This window comes from Rhyacophila brunnea, unplaced genomic scaffold (assembly GCF_057557595.1).
Source record: "Rhyacophila brunnea isolate RB1 unplaced genomic scaffold, BYU_Rbru_1.0 scaffold_18, whole genome shotgun sequence".
In the NCBI taxonomy this organism is placed as follows: domain Eukaryota; kingdom Metazoa; phylum Arthropoda; class Insecta; order Trichoptera; family Rhyacophilidae; genus Rhyacophila; species Rhyacophila brunnea.
Genome location: NW_028232837.1, coordinates 11,504,204 through 11,520,880, shown reverse-complemented (window position 1 = coordinate 11,520,880; position 16,677 = coordinate 11,504,204). Strand labels below are relative to the sequence as shown.

The 16,677-nt window shown below is 31.8% G+C and overlaps 1 protein-coding gene across 1 annotated transcript in view; it reads left to right on the top strand.

Annotated features, from left to right (window-relative positions):
• The window catches only part of LOC147073204 (uncharacterized), a 109,477-nt gene extending 95,185 nt beyond the window's left edge, over positions 1 to 14,292 (top strand). The window contains exon 4 of the mRNA XM_085945533.1: positions 12,748 to 14,292. Coding sequence (XP_085801659.1) covers positions 12,748 to 12,980 — 233 coding nt within the window. The 3' untranslated portion in view covers positions 12,981 to 14,292. The remainder of the gene's footprint in view (positions 1 to 12,747) is intronic.
• The last annotated feature ends 2,385 nt before the right edge of the window (positions 14,293 to 16,677 follow it).

The following is a 16,677-nucleotide window of genomic DNA, read 5'->3' as shown; positions in this document are numbered from 1 at the left end:
CACATTCAACTAAGTATATCAAACATCAAACCAGAAAAACCTATGGTGTCCATACGACTAAATAAAAATCAAGCCTCAATAATAACCCTTGCAATTTTTATAAATAATTTCTTTGATATTTTTTTTTTAAATTTCGTACGTCTATTTTATTACCACGTTTTTCTTAGCTCGTATTCTTGTTTGTCCGGTGGTTGTTTATCAAGTAAAAATCTTGCAATCATTTTTTAACTAACTTCTTGACTAGCTAGACATTTTAAACTTTTAGAATATATCAGAACACGATGCCAATGCATTCTTTTGATACTTTTAGCCATCTTTAAGTAGAATTGAATTCATTTTCAGTTAATTCTGTTTAGTATGAAAAGTTATTTCGGAAGAAATCCGTAATCCAATCCACTATAATTATTGGTTGCTAAGCGGGTGGTTCTATCAACTAAATTGTTAATATATACGTGCGTTACTATAGAAATCAAAATGACATTTTAGTATTCTATATTTGTTTGTTTGTTGGAAAATAGCAAAAAAATGATTTGTTGACAATTGCCTTATTTGTCCTAAATTATTAATACATATAATTGTCAACTGTATATGATTCAACAGAAAATTTAAAAACGTATATAAAAAGATCTTTTTATCTTGTAATTATTTTGTATATAGCTACGAAGGCTCAGCTGAGGTTTACTTAGCTGTATGTATATTTATACACTATTATCACATTCTATTTATACAAGATTAAAGATAATATATTTTAAAAAACAATACATATTATCATCGATAATAAGGAGATATATGAGGAGAATAATGATAATATTATTGTTATAATTATTATCTTCAACCATGTGGTATTGTCATTATTTATACGTACTTGAAAGTTAGATTCTCTCAGAAACATTTGGATACACAAAAACGCTTTGATATTTGACTGAGCTATAAACATCTCAAGATTAAGACGTAATAATTGATATGTTTAATGCTTAAACTTAAAGTCATTTAAAAGTCATGTCAAACAATATTATTATGAAAAATTTGCGTCGAAATATTGAAGAAATAAAAAAGATAATCGCACGTTTTCTCTGTTTATATTCTTTGGCTCATTACTGAGGATAGTGATCGCTGAAATTACAGGATTTACCGACAATCTCTTTCCAGCTAGGGCGATTCTGAGTTGGTGGGGTGACGTTGTTACTTCCGTTATTGTTGATTTAGTGACTTTCTTGATGTGTCGCTACATCTGGTAGGCGCACATTTTTACAACCTCCTTTCTTTAGGCTGCTTGGATCGAGTTCAAATTTCTAAGATGTCCCGAAATATTTATAATTAAAATTAATTAATAATTATTTAAAAAAAAAAAAAAAACGATCTTGTATGACCCTATCAATAACACAGCAGCCAAAGATATATCTACAATAAAATTCCAAGCACGTAAATCATAGTGACTTTTTACTGGGTACTCTTCTTTTGTCTCTAGGCAATATAATAATGTTGGTATATTATAATGTAACGTAATATCTATTTCATTTTTATCTCGATTATGTAGGTATATACTTACTAAAAACAACCATTAGTTTTGTTAAAATCACTTCAAACACTTTCACAATCGCACTTAAAACAATATCCTGGTTATTACACCATTAAACTGATTTCTAAAATGACATTTTGAAAATCTAACTAAAGTTAGCTTTTACATTTTTAACTTGAGTCATTCATTTATAATCAAAAACCTATATAAACGCCATTTTATGTTTTAGAAATGTTAATGTAGGAACATAATAATATAATACATATAAGTATATGGTTACACGTAAATTGATCATTATATGTTAAATAAACAAATAAATTTGAATAAATTTTAAATTTTAAATAATATGCAGTTCGCTGTATCACAGTTCTCTGTCATTATTGAAAGTATTGATTCGTGTGTCCCTGATAACCAATATTAGAAATCATCAGCTTTTTATTAATTATCCCAAGGTGCATAACTATCCTACCATTGGTCATTCCAATTGGGTTGGCAATAACTCTGTTCAACAAAATCGCTACGGATATTGATATATTCCACATACGTAAGATGAGTTTAGGTGGACGTTGTTTTATAAACTCTTAAAATAGGTTCTACTTATCCTACTTGGCGCAGGTACTTCATAATTGTTGTATTTACTCTTATACTAATATTGCTTCTATTTCTTTGTTTTTTTATGTCATGTTGTGAACGTCTTGAATTTGTAATTTGTAATTTTCCTAGATTTCAGTAGATCAATTTAAATATGTTTAGTATATGTACGTATTTGTCGTTTTAAGATAGCCAGCCGAAAATAAATAATAAAATATGTAAGTACCTAAGTAAATACCTAACAAATTTTCAGATAATCTTAAGCTAAAAATAAAAGTGGGCGATATGGCGGAACTTGACCTAAGGATGTAACTGTAGTACATAATATTATTATTCAAACAGTTCGATCATCCCTCTCCCGAGTATCATTATGTTTATCTTATTTTTATATTTACTACTTCATATATTGTAGAGCTGATAATACGAGGGTGGGTCAATAATTCCTTAGAAAAAAGCATTAAAACAGTTTTTATTTTTGTATTTTTTTTTTATTTCTCAACATAATCTCCTTGGAGCTCAATACACTTGGTTAGACGTTTCTCAATTTTTTTTAAACCGTCAGAAAAATAAGTTTTCGGAAGGTCCTCAAAATAAGCATTTGTCCGATCGATGACTTCTTCATTTGAAAAAAAACGTTGTCCACTTAGCCATTTTTTTAAGTTTGGGAAAAGGAAAAAGTCACTGGGGGCTAAATCTGGCGAATACGGTGGGTGGTCGACCAATTCGAACTTCAATTCTTCAATTTTAGCCATTGATCGTAAACATGTGTGAACACGGGCATTGTCCTGATGAAAGAGGATTTTTTTCCTGTTTAAATGAGGCCGTTTTTCTTCAATTTTGTTTTTTAGCTGGTCCAGTAAAGATGCATAATAATCCCCTGTTATTGTTTTTCCTTTTTCCAAATAGTCAACGAAAATAATTTCACGTGCATCCCAAAATACAGTAGCCATAACCTTACCAGCTGATTTTACGGTTTTCGCCTTCTTTGGACATGGTTTGCCTTTGCAATCCACTGCTTTGACTGTTCTTTCGTCTCGGGAGTATAGTGGTGTATCTATGTTTCATCTACAGTCACAAAGCGACGAAAAAATTCATCCGGATTGCGTTGCATGAGCGACAACAGGGCTTTAGAGGCCACCACCCTATTGCGTTTATTGTCGACTGTGAGCAAACGCGGCACCCATCTTGCAGAAATATTTTTCATGCCCAATTTGTCATGTAAAATAGAAATGACGCTACCTTTTGAGATCCCTGTAACCTCAATTATCTCACTCAACTTTAATCTTCGGTCACTTAACACCATATCGTGGATTTTATTGATCATTTCTGGTGTAGTCACCTCTACAGGACGTCCTGAGCATGGTTCATCCTTTGTTGATGTACGACCACGTTTAAATTCATTTAACCAGTTATAAATAGTTGCAAGTGAAGGAGCAGATATGCCGTGAACTAAATCCAACTCATTTTTTATTTCCTTTGCTGTTAACCCTTTTATATTAAAATGTTTAATAACAGCTCTAAACTCAATTTTCTCCATTTTCCATTTTTCCATTTTCCACAAGCAAATTTTTTTTTTTAAATGTACGAGAAACACACAACAACCCGACCAATCTGATTGAAACTTCGCAGCATACTGAATCGGTAGTGCCGCTGCATGAAAACAAACCGCTTACAGTACTAGTCGCGCCACCTGTCGGCTTTTCTAAGGACTTATTGACCCACCCTCGTATATAAGAGGTGTAGTTGTTATCTATTTAGTCAACTACCCCCTTATTATTTTATATTCAGACGGGTGCTTTTGTATGTGACATGTGATATATAGGCAGTGTTGAAGGCAAACACGAGTTGGTATTTGTATCGTTTATATGGTACAAATACATAAGTGGCTATTTATTACACGGCAGATAGCATGGAGATATAATTATTGAACTATGTGTAAAGGTTTAACTTGACTCTTTTTACTTGATACTTTAGAAAAGAACTAAGCGCCCTTGTAACCTCTACATAAATTGAAAGTCTCTAGACAACTGTCATTTCCGACTCGCCACTGTCTATGCTCTAAACTTCAGTATAGACAATAACGTGTTAGTTTTAAAGTTGGGTAAAACCTCGAAAATAAATTAAAACCAAATAAGCATAATATTAATTTGATATCATACAAGTTTATAATATTATTATATGATACCACACGATGATAGTTCTTATTATCGTAGAAAAGTCTTTTAACAGTTTTTTTCCTAATAAATCATTCGTTTAATTACCCAATACTATTAGAGCATACAAAGTGGGCAATTGATTCACTCAAAAAGATGCTACCTGCATATAAATTAAACGCTCTTTAAAAAAAACTGGATTTGTCCAAAATCAGATGCATCGAAATTTTTATGTTGATTAATTTAAATTTTAAAAAGGTCGCCAGGTTTCGAAGCGTAGTAGTTAACTATAACGTCAGCATGTGAATTTAAAAAAAAACTTAACTATAATATATCGATCTTTTAACGATTTTAAATTATGAGATATTCTTTTAAATTTATTTAAAAACACTCGTTATAATCCAAGGACGCGATCGATGTTTTAATAAAGTCAGTACCGTGCGTCAAGTTTTTTAATTGTAACCATAAATATTTTACGGGTAGGTATCTCAACATTAACTTGACAAAAAATTTCAATTGTGACGTCGTCGCATTAGAAAAATCAAAATTAAATACAATACTCGTAGCATATTATGTATGTGATAATTAGTAAAAACAAAAATAATGGGTAATTAGGTACAATTCTCAAGTGTGGGAAAATGGGATAAACTTATACACATATCAACGAGTCCTGGGAGAACCGAGCATTGTCAGCAAAATCTGTGACATAGGAATCTATCACGAAAATATTATTTAATTATTTGAATATACGTGTTTCACAGGCCGTCAGCAGTATCGGTTATGTGAGAAACGCTGACGAAGAAAATAAGATTGTTTATAACATACATTTTCTTAGCATAAAAATTTCACAAGAATATGTTATTTTGAATATTTACGCCTGTATTTTATAATATGCATTACATTTCTGTCACATAAACGCAACGCGCATTCGATAGTATTAATAGTTGAATACATTTAAATGGCTCTGTATTGTTTGGATTTGTCGGCTTATCTATATTAAGTCATAAACAAAAACTGCTGCCAAGGTTGTGGTATATATTATAATGCGGTGACATGCTTTCGCATTTCTATTTTATTAATCTGTTCTGTGTTCGCAATATTTAAGTGAACACTTGTCAAGACGTTAGCAGAATAGGACAACAATGATTTAAAAACATTAACGTAGATTTAAAATAATATGAACCTTTATTGAAATATTTAAAATCATTTATCTATTTAGGATAGGATCAAATTTACAAAAACCGATGTAAATGTTTATGAATAGGGTAATTTATGATCTTAATTTACCGTAATTTACACCCACAATGGCCGCACGGCTTAAGCGTCGGCCTATAGCGTCGTAGATCCCAGGGTCGAATTCTGGGTCTGGCAAGTAAACATATTGTTTTTCAATTTGTGTATGAGTCAGAGTATGGTCCTAATAGGTTGACCAAACGGCTGACATCCATTTCTCATAAAAACAAAAAATCTGCTAATACAAACCCCACTCTGTGGAGGCCCATATGATCTTATTAGGATCGGGCATGGTTGGGGGAAAAAATTACAATTTTTTCTTTTAATATTACAATAATCTAAGATAAATCACTCTTAGGCGCCGAAGTTGGAACATAATATACTCACTCGGTAGATAAAAATCACTTTAAACCATTTATTTCGAGAACGTGTCAATAATTTTCAATAATGAATGCTATAAATCTTTTGACCATTAAACAAAAAATAGTTTATTTAATAATTTCATGTGTGCTTAAAACTCATAAGTGATACGTGCTTACATGAATATTAAAAAAAAGCATTAACTAACTCGTCTTTGTTCTGGCAGAACACACTAACTGGAGAATACTAGTTTTGAGTAATTTGACTTTGAAATTGTTAAAATGTTTGAAATGGTCTATCATGTGAGTTTATTAAGTAATCGTAAAAAGGATGACTTTAAAATAAAGACTATTTATTTATTAAGAAGGTTTCCTGACGGTAAAGTTTGAAATAAGGAACATTTTGGTACTAACTAACTCAATATGTCATTTCTTCGAATTAGTGTCGCCAGAACATTGACGAACTAATGAAAACACTATTTCAAAACAGTAAAGAATGCATAAATAAAATAGTTTAGACAACAGTACGCCACTGTACATTATGTCGTAAGTAACTATAAGTTACAACTATTTTATATTATTATTATATTATTGATGACTCTTGGATTTCATGTGAATAAATTGCAGTTTTTATACGCCGCTCGGCAATCATGTCGAGCTCCGCCTGAGTTTTCTGACCCTGATGAGAAATAATTAGCGTGCCACTGGAAGATTTTAGAAAATCAATAATATCTGTTGGCCTCAGAATCATTGACACTTGGACGCCTATAATTAATATTAATCGTTTCTAAAATATACAGAGATCAACTGGACTATGTAATCTTTATAAAAAAGATTTATTTGAAATAAATTCATATCTAATGATCTTTTAAAGATGTTGTAAACATGAAATTATGTAGAACATCATTTCTCACGAAAAAATAATGACCTTGCTCTAAAACCTATGAATATATATTATTATTAAGTGAATACTCCGCCCAACGGAGGCACTTTGAGACATGTTTTATTAATAAACATTAGAAAGTGTTTTAACTAATAAATACATATCTTAAAACATTAAAAGAAAAATATGTTTTATTTAAAGTCAAAGATAAACCTGATTTTAAAAAACATTTTAAAATGTGAATTAGATTATGATTTTTTAATTACCACCTTTAAAATGCACGTTAATTACATCGATCGACCTCCTGGTCATTACGCGCCAGGTGCGTTTTCAGCATCCAAAGTATTAAAGGATCTTATTATTACATATCAACTTTAAAATATCAACAGGATTTAATCCTCAGTTATTTCAAAATAAGTTTTTAATAGATAATAATATTGTACACGACTAAATACATATTATTGTATCGAAAGGATGTAAGCTGAAAATGCCGAATTGTTTTTCTAATTTATTTTTATTTTCTTTTGACCATATTATCCGATCCTAATAAGATCATATTATTATGGGCCTCTACATAGTTAAGATCTGTAATGACACAATATGTTTATTTTTACGAGAAATAAATGTCATCTACTTGCACAACCTAATAGGTCCAGACGTTGACTCCAAGCACAAATTGAAAAACAATAGGTATGTGTATTTTCCAGACCCAGGATTCAAATTTTAGATTATAATTTTTGATGACGAAGAAAGTGAAGTGGGGAAAAAAGACCTAATCATCATTTTTATTATGTTTTCTTTAATAACCTTATTAATTATTAATATCATTAGGAAAATAAATTATGTAAGTACCTATATTTTTTATATTCTGACTTTGATCGAAAATAATAACAAAAACGTTTGTTGTGCTTCCTGTATAATTTTATTTATGTGGGTTAAGCCCCTTTGACTTTAACATTCTTAATTAACGTAACGTAACGTAATTTTTAGTATTAACAAATAGTTTATTAAGTTTACTCTATATATCTATAATTATTGAAACGATTTTTGACTAATTCGTAGTTTAAATGCTATTTATATTTATTTTAAATTCTTATTATTTATATGAAATCCACTTTCGGTATGGTTACAATATTGTATGTTTCGTTTTATCGGGTCTTTGTGGCGATATTATCTAATAAATGGGACAAATTATAGTAAATAAACAGTAGAAATGTGTCCCCTAGAGTCATAACTCACATTTTGCAATTTTATCATTTAGTCATTCTCAAAGCATTAATCTAAATAAAGAAAAAAAGTTGGGTATCAAAATTCACTTTAAAGTTAACTGGTGGTGTTATAACTCACATTTTTCAATGAATAATGTGAGATCTGTCACCAAGGCCTTTAGAAACAATCAGGGAGCTCTAGTTCTCATAGTGTGTTGTGTGGCTGCAGGCTTATGAGTATTAGGTATATATATTTTAAAACAATAATGTAAATCAACTCACTCCTTTCCTCTATTTACAAAAAACAGTGCTCTGTTGGTTTTTAATATCATTGCTCTAGGCAACTCAAATAGACTTTTTCTAAACGATAAATCGAATCGACTCGTCCAATTTAATTTGTACATTGTATTCAATTAACTTGTCTTGTAAGGCACTTATTAAAAATATACGAATGGGCACTCAACTGTTAGACATATTACACGAAACATTACATTTTGTTATGCGGACAATATTTGCAACGGTTTGTACAACCTGACATTTTGGAAAGGGGACCGGAAGGCAAAACTGGTCGTCAGTAAGTTGTAAGTGAATAAAGGTCTAAACATTCGAGAAGAAGAAGGTATTGCAAGTGAAAGTGTTTACGAGAAATTATGTATTAGGTACCTACTCGTAGACATTTATTGGTACTTGAACAAAAGCGAGCACTGCAAAATAGGCGATTATAATAATATATAATCTATTCGCATCTATTCTACACCGTTATCGGCGGCTATCGAGGGTAGTTTATCATATTTATGTATTGAGATAGTATAATTTTAACAATAAGTTAGCCGTCTAAGCTGTCAATCTCGCTGCTGTTAAAAGATAGCACTTTTTGTCAGTTCATACGATTAATGTATTGTAACAATTAACCGCCTCACCCTCAATAGCCGTCTTTCGTATAGAATAGATGCGCAGATGGTAGTATCACCTGTCAACATTCTCATACGTCTTTTCCCTGTCCCTCCTCTGTCATACGTTAGCGTGTAGGTATTTTATATCTTATTGTCTTTATTCTAGTGTTTAAATTCTCAATTATTTCTCTGTGGGCTTATGTATTAGCCTGACAGAGTTTTTGTAGAATCTCCTGACTTTTCCAAGTAAGCCATCACTCGTTTATTTGTCAAGCGGCGACGCATAGCTGATGTTTCTTCCTCATCCATAATCTTTCTATTTTTTTTATTATGTTGTCTTATGTTACAGTAGGTTGCAGTAGTCTGTTCCTATTGTAATTCCTCTAAATCTCTCGGATATCACCTTAATATCTTATCTAAACGCCACTTTGTTGATTTTCAACATTTCACTTCGATTTTTAGATTCCTAACCGACACCATATACCTACTTCATTATTTTTTTCCTTCAATCTGTCACAAATTAATTATAATGTCGTTTAATACTTTCTATATACTCGGTATGCTATATTACCGCACTGTATTCCAATTTTTTTTCAAAAATATTTTTCTAATAAGTATATAATTATAATTCTGAGATGTTCCAAATTAAATATATATCTATTATTTTGATGATGTCACCTGGTGGTCACGTCTGTAACTATAAATAAATGGTAGCAACATCTGTGAATGTAGAATATCTCCTCAGATCAGTGACGTCCCGTGGGGGTATGCAGATTGAGCGTCGCTTGGGGGCGGCAGTTACTCGAAGGGCGGCACATCGAGGAGAATCATTTGGTATATAGAAACAGCTACCTAAACTTAATAATAACGAAAATATCTTTCCATTAAAAAATCAGCTCACTGGTTGGAAACAAAATGTATTAATTAACATAAAAGGTTTAACAGGACTATATTTTTTTGTCGAGTTCGCAATGTGTAAGAAGTCACTGTATTACCAATGTCAAAAAAATCCCAATTTTGGGGGGAAAATATTTATAAATTTAATTTTGTATGTTTTAGTGGTGTATTATTTTGTAAGTATGTACCTAATGTATCCATACAATACATTTCTTTGATATTGTAGTTATGAAAGGATGATAAAAAATAGAGCGGCATTTTGGAGCTGCCTAGTGGCGGCATTTTGTCTAGGGACGTCACTGCCTCAGATGTTTGCTAATCAATTTGTAGCTAATTAAATCATTATCTATACATACATATCAACTTCTTTTACATATTTAGGCACCGTCGCGATAAACGAATGATTTCTTTAACGTCATTGGAGGTAACCGTATTCGTAAATAATACCCTCGATGGCCTCAATAAATAAATCATTATTTAAGACCCTGATTTCGCCCTTCGGCAATCTTCGGGCATTATTAATCGAAGCAATTTGTCTTCAACACTGATAATTTAGTTATATACGATATCTATATTAATTATATTAATCCTCAAGTTGCATTCATCATATTGTGAAGCTAGGATCACGAATAACAGTATACCTAAAAAGGGGTTATTACTTATTACATATCATATTTAATATATTAATTTAAAGTCGAACATTAATTTAAATCAAATCCCTCAGTTCTTAATGTTTACATTATTTTTGAATTGGCTTTACTGTATGTTATTGAATAACTGTCTATAAAATGTCTTTGAGAAACATAGATAATTAGTTTTAAAGCTTTATGAGTTATATTGAACCCTTTCTCTTATTCATTCTTATTAGAAAATTTGAATCTACACAGTAGAAGGTTTAGACTGTTTAGATCAGGGGTAGTCAACCTTTTCATACCTACCGCCCACTTTTGTATCTCTGTTAGTAGTAAAGTTTTCTAACCGCCCACCGGTTCCACAGTAATGGTGATTTATAAAGTAGAGAAATAACTTTACTTTACAAAATGAGTTACAGCAAGTTAAAGCATAGAATAATTATTACTTACCAAATACTTTATTTGTTTGGCGGAATATTTTTTTATAAAACAACTTACTGTAGTTAAATCCATCTTTTTATTTATACTTTGCATACATAGAAGAATGAAGTCTGGTGAAATTACATTTAATTAATTAAATTATTAATGAGATCCCTGAGGCTGATGCTGCGAAACTAAATACTGGATATCTGGCTCAATTTTTATGAGGAACAAACGAAGGTCTCCTCTTTCGGAAATATTCAGGCGGTTTCTTTCTTTGGTCATAATATGATTGACAGCACTATAGCCTGATTCCACAAGATATTATTTTTTAAACCCCTACCGCCCACCATGAAAGCTGGAACGCTCACTAGTGGGCGGTAGGGACCAGGTTAACTATCCCTGGTTTAGATGTACCTACAAGTAAATTTCCGGGAGGGTGGAGAGTGAATTTCGCTGATCTGTGATGAATACCGTCACTTCTTACTCGGCAAACAAATTAAAACTTACGATTAGCAGGCGCGCACGCTGCCGATTATGGACGATAATTATTATCATATTATTATATTATTTTCCTTCAAATAATATTTCACAAAAATTATTCTGACTTATTATACCATCAATTGAGTAAGCTAAAAGCAAAAGGGTAACATTACATTTTTAATACAAGTAAGTGTTCAAAATGAATGAAATAAAGTTGTTATTTTTAATTTAAACAATGGATGAATACAATATACATAATATAATATACTAAAATGTATCATATAGGTAGGTATTTAAAAACCCCACAAAACTGTGTGATTATTTTATCCATATAGTCTCCCAATGTGTAGGTCGTGGATACTAACCCTTTTGCTTTTAACATAGCAACATAGTGTGTACATTATATTGCATCAATATTTTATTGTTGACCTTGAAATTAAATTATCATAAATTTGTCATGTACCTACAAATAAAATAATTACAAGATAAAAAGAACTTTTTGTATACAAAGTTTTTAAATTTTCTGTTAAATCATATAAACTTGACTTGACTAGCTTAAACGATCAAAAAAAATGTATTTGATAGAAATAATACTGAAATGTCATTTTGACACTCTTATTGATTTCCATAGTAACACATGTATACATTATTAATTTAGTTGTTAGGACCCTAGCAACCAATAATAGTGAATTGGATTACGGATTTCTTCCGAAATAACTTTTCATACAAAACAGAATTAACTGAAAATGAATTTAATTGTACTTATAAATGGCTAAAAGTATTAAAACGATGCATTGGCGTCGTGTTCTGATATATTCTAAAAGTTTCAAATGTCTAGCTAGTCGGGAAGTTAGTTAAAAATCGATTGCAAGATTTGTACCGGACAAATAAGAATACGACCTAATAAAAACATTGTAATATAAAACTATCTCTATTGTAGAAGCGATCCAATAAATTAACGATTTTTTAAAAAAATATTAGGTGTCTGGATTAATAGATGGCAACACAGACAATTGTTATTATACAGGGCTCGAAATGGAACGGAACGCACCGGAGCGCCGTTCCGGCTCGTGAAAGTTGTAAAATTATCGCTCCGTCTCGTGGAAAAAATATGTTGACCGGCTGAGCTAGATAGGCCATAGAATAGAAAATCTGACACACTTATTTTCATAAAATACACATACGATTTGATGACTATGTAAAATATCTTCAGAAAATTTGTCGAGCGCTCCGGTTCGTAAACTTTTCCAATTCGAGCTCTGATATTATAGTAAATTCCAATTTTAAATAAGCATTTTGTTTCGAATATGCGATTTACTAGGAATGGTTAGCACTAATACTATAATAGTAGTTTCCTAGTGTCTGAGAATAGACAGAAAAACAAAAAGCTTCACATTGGTCGCTTATATCCACCACCTAGATATCTTTAATTGTTTTAACACAATAATTATTTACTTCACGTTTTCATATTTACAGGTTGGCACTACTGCGACATAGACGGCAGACAGGCAACCTTCCTGTGCCCGAACGGCACCCAATTCTCGCAGGCCGTCTTCGTCTGCGACTGGTGGTTCAACGTGAGATGCGATCTCTCCGAGAGGCTATACGCACTCAACGATCGGCTCTACAGGAGACCAGCCCTGGATCCGGCCAGGCCACATCGTCTCATCACCAAAGACCTCATTGAAGATATTTTCGCAAAGAAATAGAAGAATAACGATAGATTGTGATTAGTTTTATGTGTCTACCTACCTATTCATTTAGTAAAACAATATTAACATTATGTACATCATCATTATTATCATGTGAAGACCCACCTTACAAATTACTCACATCTTGTCATTCTCGTACTTGCCTCGTCTGCCATTCATCTGCTCACTGTTTCTAGAATTACAAGTCTTATTTTTAGTCATCTCTGAGTGAGTCTGAGGATCGTGACGCTTTAGCAGTCTTATGCGTCAATGATATTGAGCTACTTTACGAGCTGCTTGTTGGCGAATTTACAATCTGTCTGTAAAGTCGCCCAGTGTCATCATCGAACAAGCTAACAAGCAGATTGTAAACAATCTACCAAGAAAAGTTGAATACCAGCCAACTTTACACGCTACACGCCAGCGTGTGGGGCCTACTGCGTCTGCGCAATAGAGCGTAGTAGTGACCTCCCGGTAAAAATTAAACTACGTTCTGTCAAAATAGTCGTTAGCTTGTTGGCTTCTCAGCGAATGGAAAGTTTTGTGTGTCATCATCACAATCGCAGTAGCTGAATCGCCCACTTTTAAATTCGCCAACAAACAGCTCGTAAAGTAGCTCAATGTAGTTGACGCATAACAGCCTTCAGATATAAGATAAAAACAGATATTGCCGAGACTGAAGTTCAAATCACACTGACGAACTCTCAAACTGATCGTCTGCCCAGATCGTACATGCTCGTGAATTGTCCTTTTTAACTTTTCCTGGAGTCGTGGCTAAAATATAATAATTCCCATTTTCAAGCACGAGACAATCAACCAGTGATAGTTGGGCCGACGATTACTGAATACATCAACATTCGCTGACCCAAATGTTACCGATCGTCGACTGAGTATTCCATTTTGGCCACAACTCTAGCAAACGATCCAAAATAACATTTCGAGATCGGGGGCAGACGATCGGCGTTAGAGTCAGATTGTGTAATTTGAGCTTTATACTCTCAGATTGAGAACTCAATAACATAGTAGGTATCTATTTACAGCGAATAGTGTTTGGTTAGTATGTAGTATTTAGTTGATTAGTGCCTATCAACATATTAAATAAGTCAAAAATGATCGATCTATACATTTTCTTACTTAACCCTTAAATGCATGATGGCAACCCTTTAATTTAAAAAGATATTACTTATATACAATCGATCACACTGAATGTGTAATAAGAATGTGCAAAAAAAAAACAGTGAATCCTGTGAATAAAAACTATAACTATTTTGTCAGTATATTCTTTTCAACCACAGTTAACTGCAAATTTTAAATTAAAATTTCATTCACCAAAAATACATCAAGAATAATACAGTTTGTTGCTGAAAGGAAACACCATGTAATAGTTACTCATATGAAACTTTTGTTTTTGATAAATATTATTATAATACTTACAAGCACCCAAAAATATTATATGCACATTTTGCTAATAATTATATATTTGTGAGCAAAGTAATATGAGCTTCTTATTATGTATGGAGATTATAGTGATTTTTAATTTAAAGTCACTTAAAAAAGGGATCTAAGTTACTATTCTTTCTTAAAAAACTAAATCTGGCTTTCAAATATAATGTATTGTGGGGTGTGAAAAACAAATCAATTATAACGTAAATCCATTTAAATTATCATTTAGATACAACCGTATACTGCGTTCATTAGTTTATAATCTTATTTTAGATAATAATTATTGGAATACCTTCATTACCTGCATCATAATTCGAGTGTGAATTATTAAAAAAAAACAGGTGTATCAGTTTTAAAATCAGTTAAGTATATTGTTTTATTTTCCACCTGTTTTTTTTTCATTATATACCGTCTCTGTTCTGGCAGAACACACTAACTGGAGATTACTAGTTTTGAGTAATTTGACTTTGAAGTTGTTAAAATGTTTGAAATGGTCTATCATGTGAGTTTATTAAGTAATCGTAAAAAGGATGACTTTAAAATAAAGACTGTTTATGTGTTTAGAAGGTTTCCAGATAGTAAAGTTTAAAATAGGGAACATTTTGGTATAACTAACTCAATATGTAATTTTTTCGAATTAGTGTCTTCTGCCAGAACAGTGACGATACTTAATCCAACATTTTCTTTCAGTGAAACTGGGGTAAGTTGCAATGTTGGTAAAATCCAACAATGGATATTAATAATATATTGATAACATACATAATTTGGAACGCCCCAGAATATATTACTGTAGCGAAGGGTGGAGGTAGGCTGCTAAGATGCGACATAGCTTTATGTCATGCGTATTTGTTTTTATTGAACTAAGACTACAAATTGCAGATAGTGTTGGTTAGTTTTTAAAATTCAATTAAATCTCGTGTAAACCAGACCATAATAGATAACAGTAAAAAAAAAATATTCGTCTATCTATAAACTGTCTGAATTTTTTTCTTTAAATCGTACATAACTTTAGATAGTTTATAGATTGAAGAATATGTTTTATCTATTATGGCTTGGATTAGGCAGGGTTAACATGAATTAAAAAAAAACTAACAGACACTATCTGCAATTTGTACCTACTCTTAATTCAATTAAAACAATTAAGTATGACTGACAAAGTGTGTATTATTTTTTTCGACTCTCCACAGCCTAACACCGATGGTTTAGTTTAGGCAGTGTTTAGTTGAATTTCTGCAATTTGTATAATTAGTCCAATGAAAACAAATAAGTAAGACTGACAAAGTTTAGTATGCACTATTTATGTCGGATCTTAACAGCCTACCTCCACTCTTTGCCACTAATATTATAATATTTGCACTTGAGACGGAAATACGAAACATTTAATTTAAAATAATGCCTTTTCCGTACTTGCATGTCTAAAAACGATAGGATTATTTTAATAAACCGACTAATTAAAGGGGTAAAATAATAATTAACTGTATTTTTATTTGGACTTCATAATCTTTATTATTTGATTGATTTCCTTATATCAAATGTTAGTCTTCAGTATTTTGTATTTAATTCTGTCTCATAATTCCGTTACTATAATGTCACTAGTAACTATTACACAACACTCTAGATGTATAGGTACCGACAGGGTTCGAAATGGATCGAAGCGTACCGGAGCGCAGTTTCTGTTCATAATATTATCGCACCCACTCATGGAAAAAATAATTCAACCGTCTGGGCTAGCTCCGCAATATAACACTAAATCAAACATACTTATTTAATAAAATATACGATGACTGTAGAAAGGAAGATATAACCCATTTTTTTTTCAAAATGGGTTTTATTAGATAATAACGTTGTACATGACTAAGGGGCCTTTCATCCAATATTTTCGAATGCGATTTTACGCCAGATGGCGTGCAAAACGTATAATTCCGTTCATGGAAATTTTGTACATAAGCATCTCGCCGAACCCGAACACCTAATGCCCCTCTACCATAAGTTTAGCGAACCGATTGCTAAATTCGGCAGAGTCGATTTTTGACAGATTGCAACTGACAGCCCGCGTTTGTTGATAATTGTCATACCTAGGTAATTCTTTTCTTCCGTATTTCATTATGATTCAGTGAATTATTTTGATTATTGTCTAATGGTATTATCTATTTTACAATTGATCCTATAATTGGTGCTTCATTTTATTCAATCATGAATGCTTTGTTTATAGGTACTAAACTTTGCTTTCGTAAATGAAGCTAATTTACAATGCCGCAAATTTCGTAAAAGC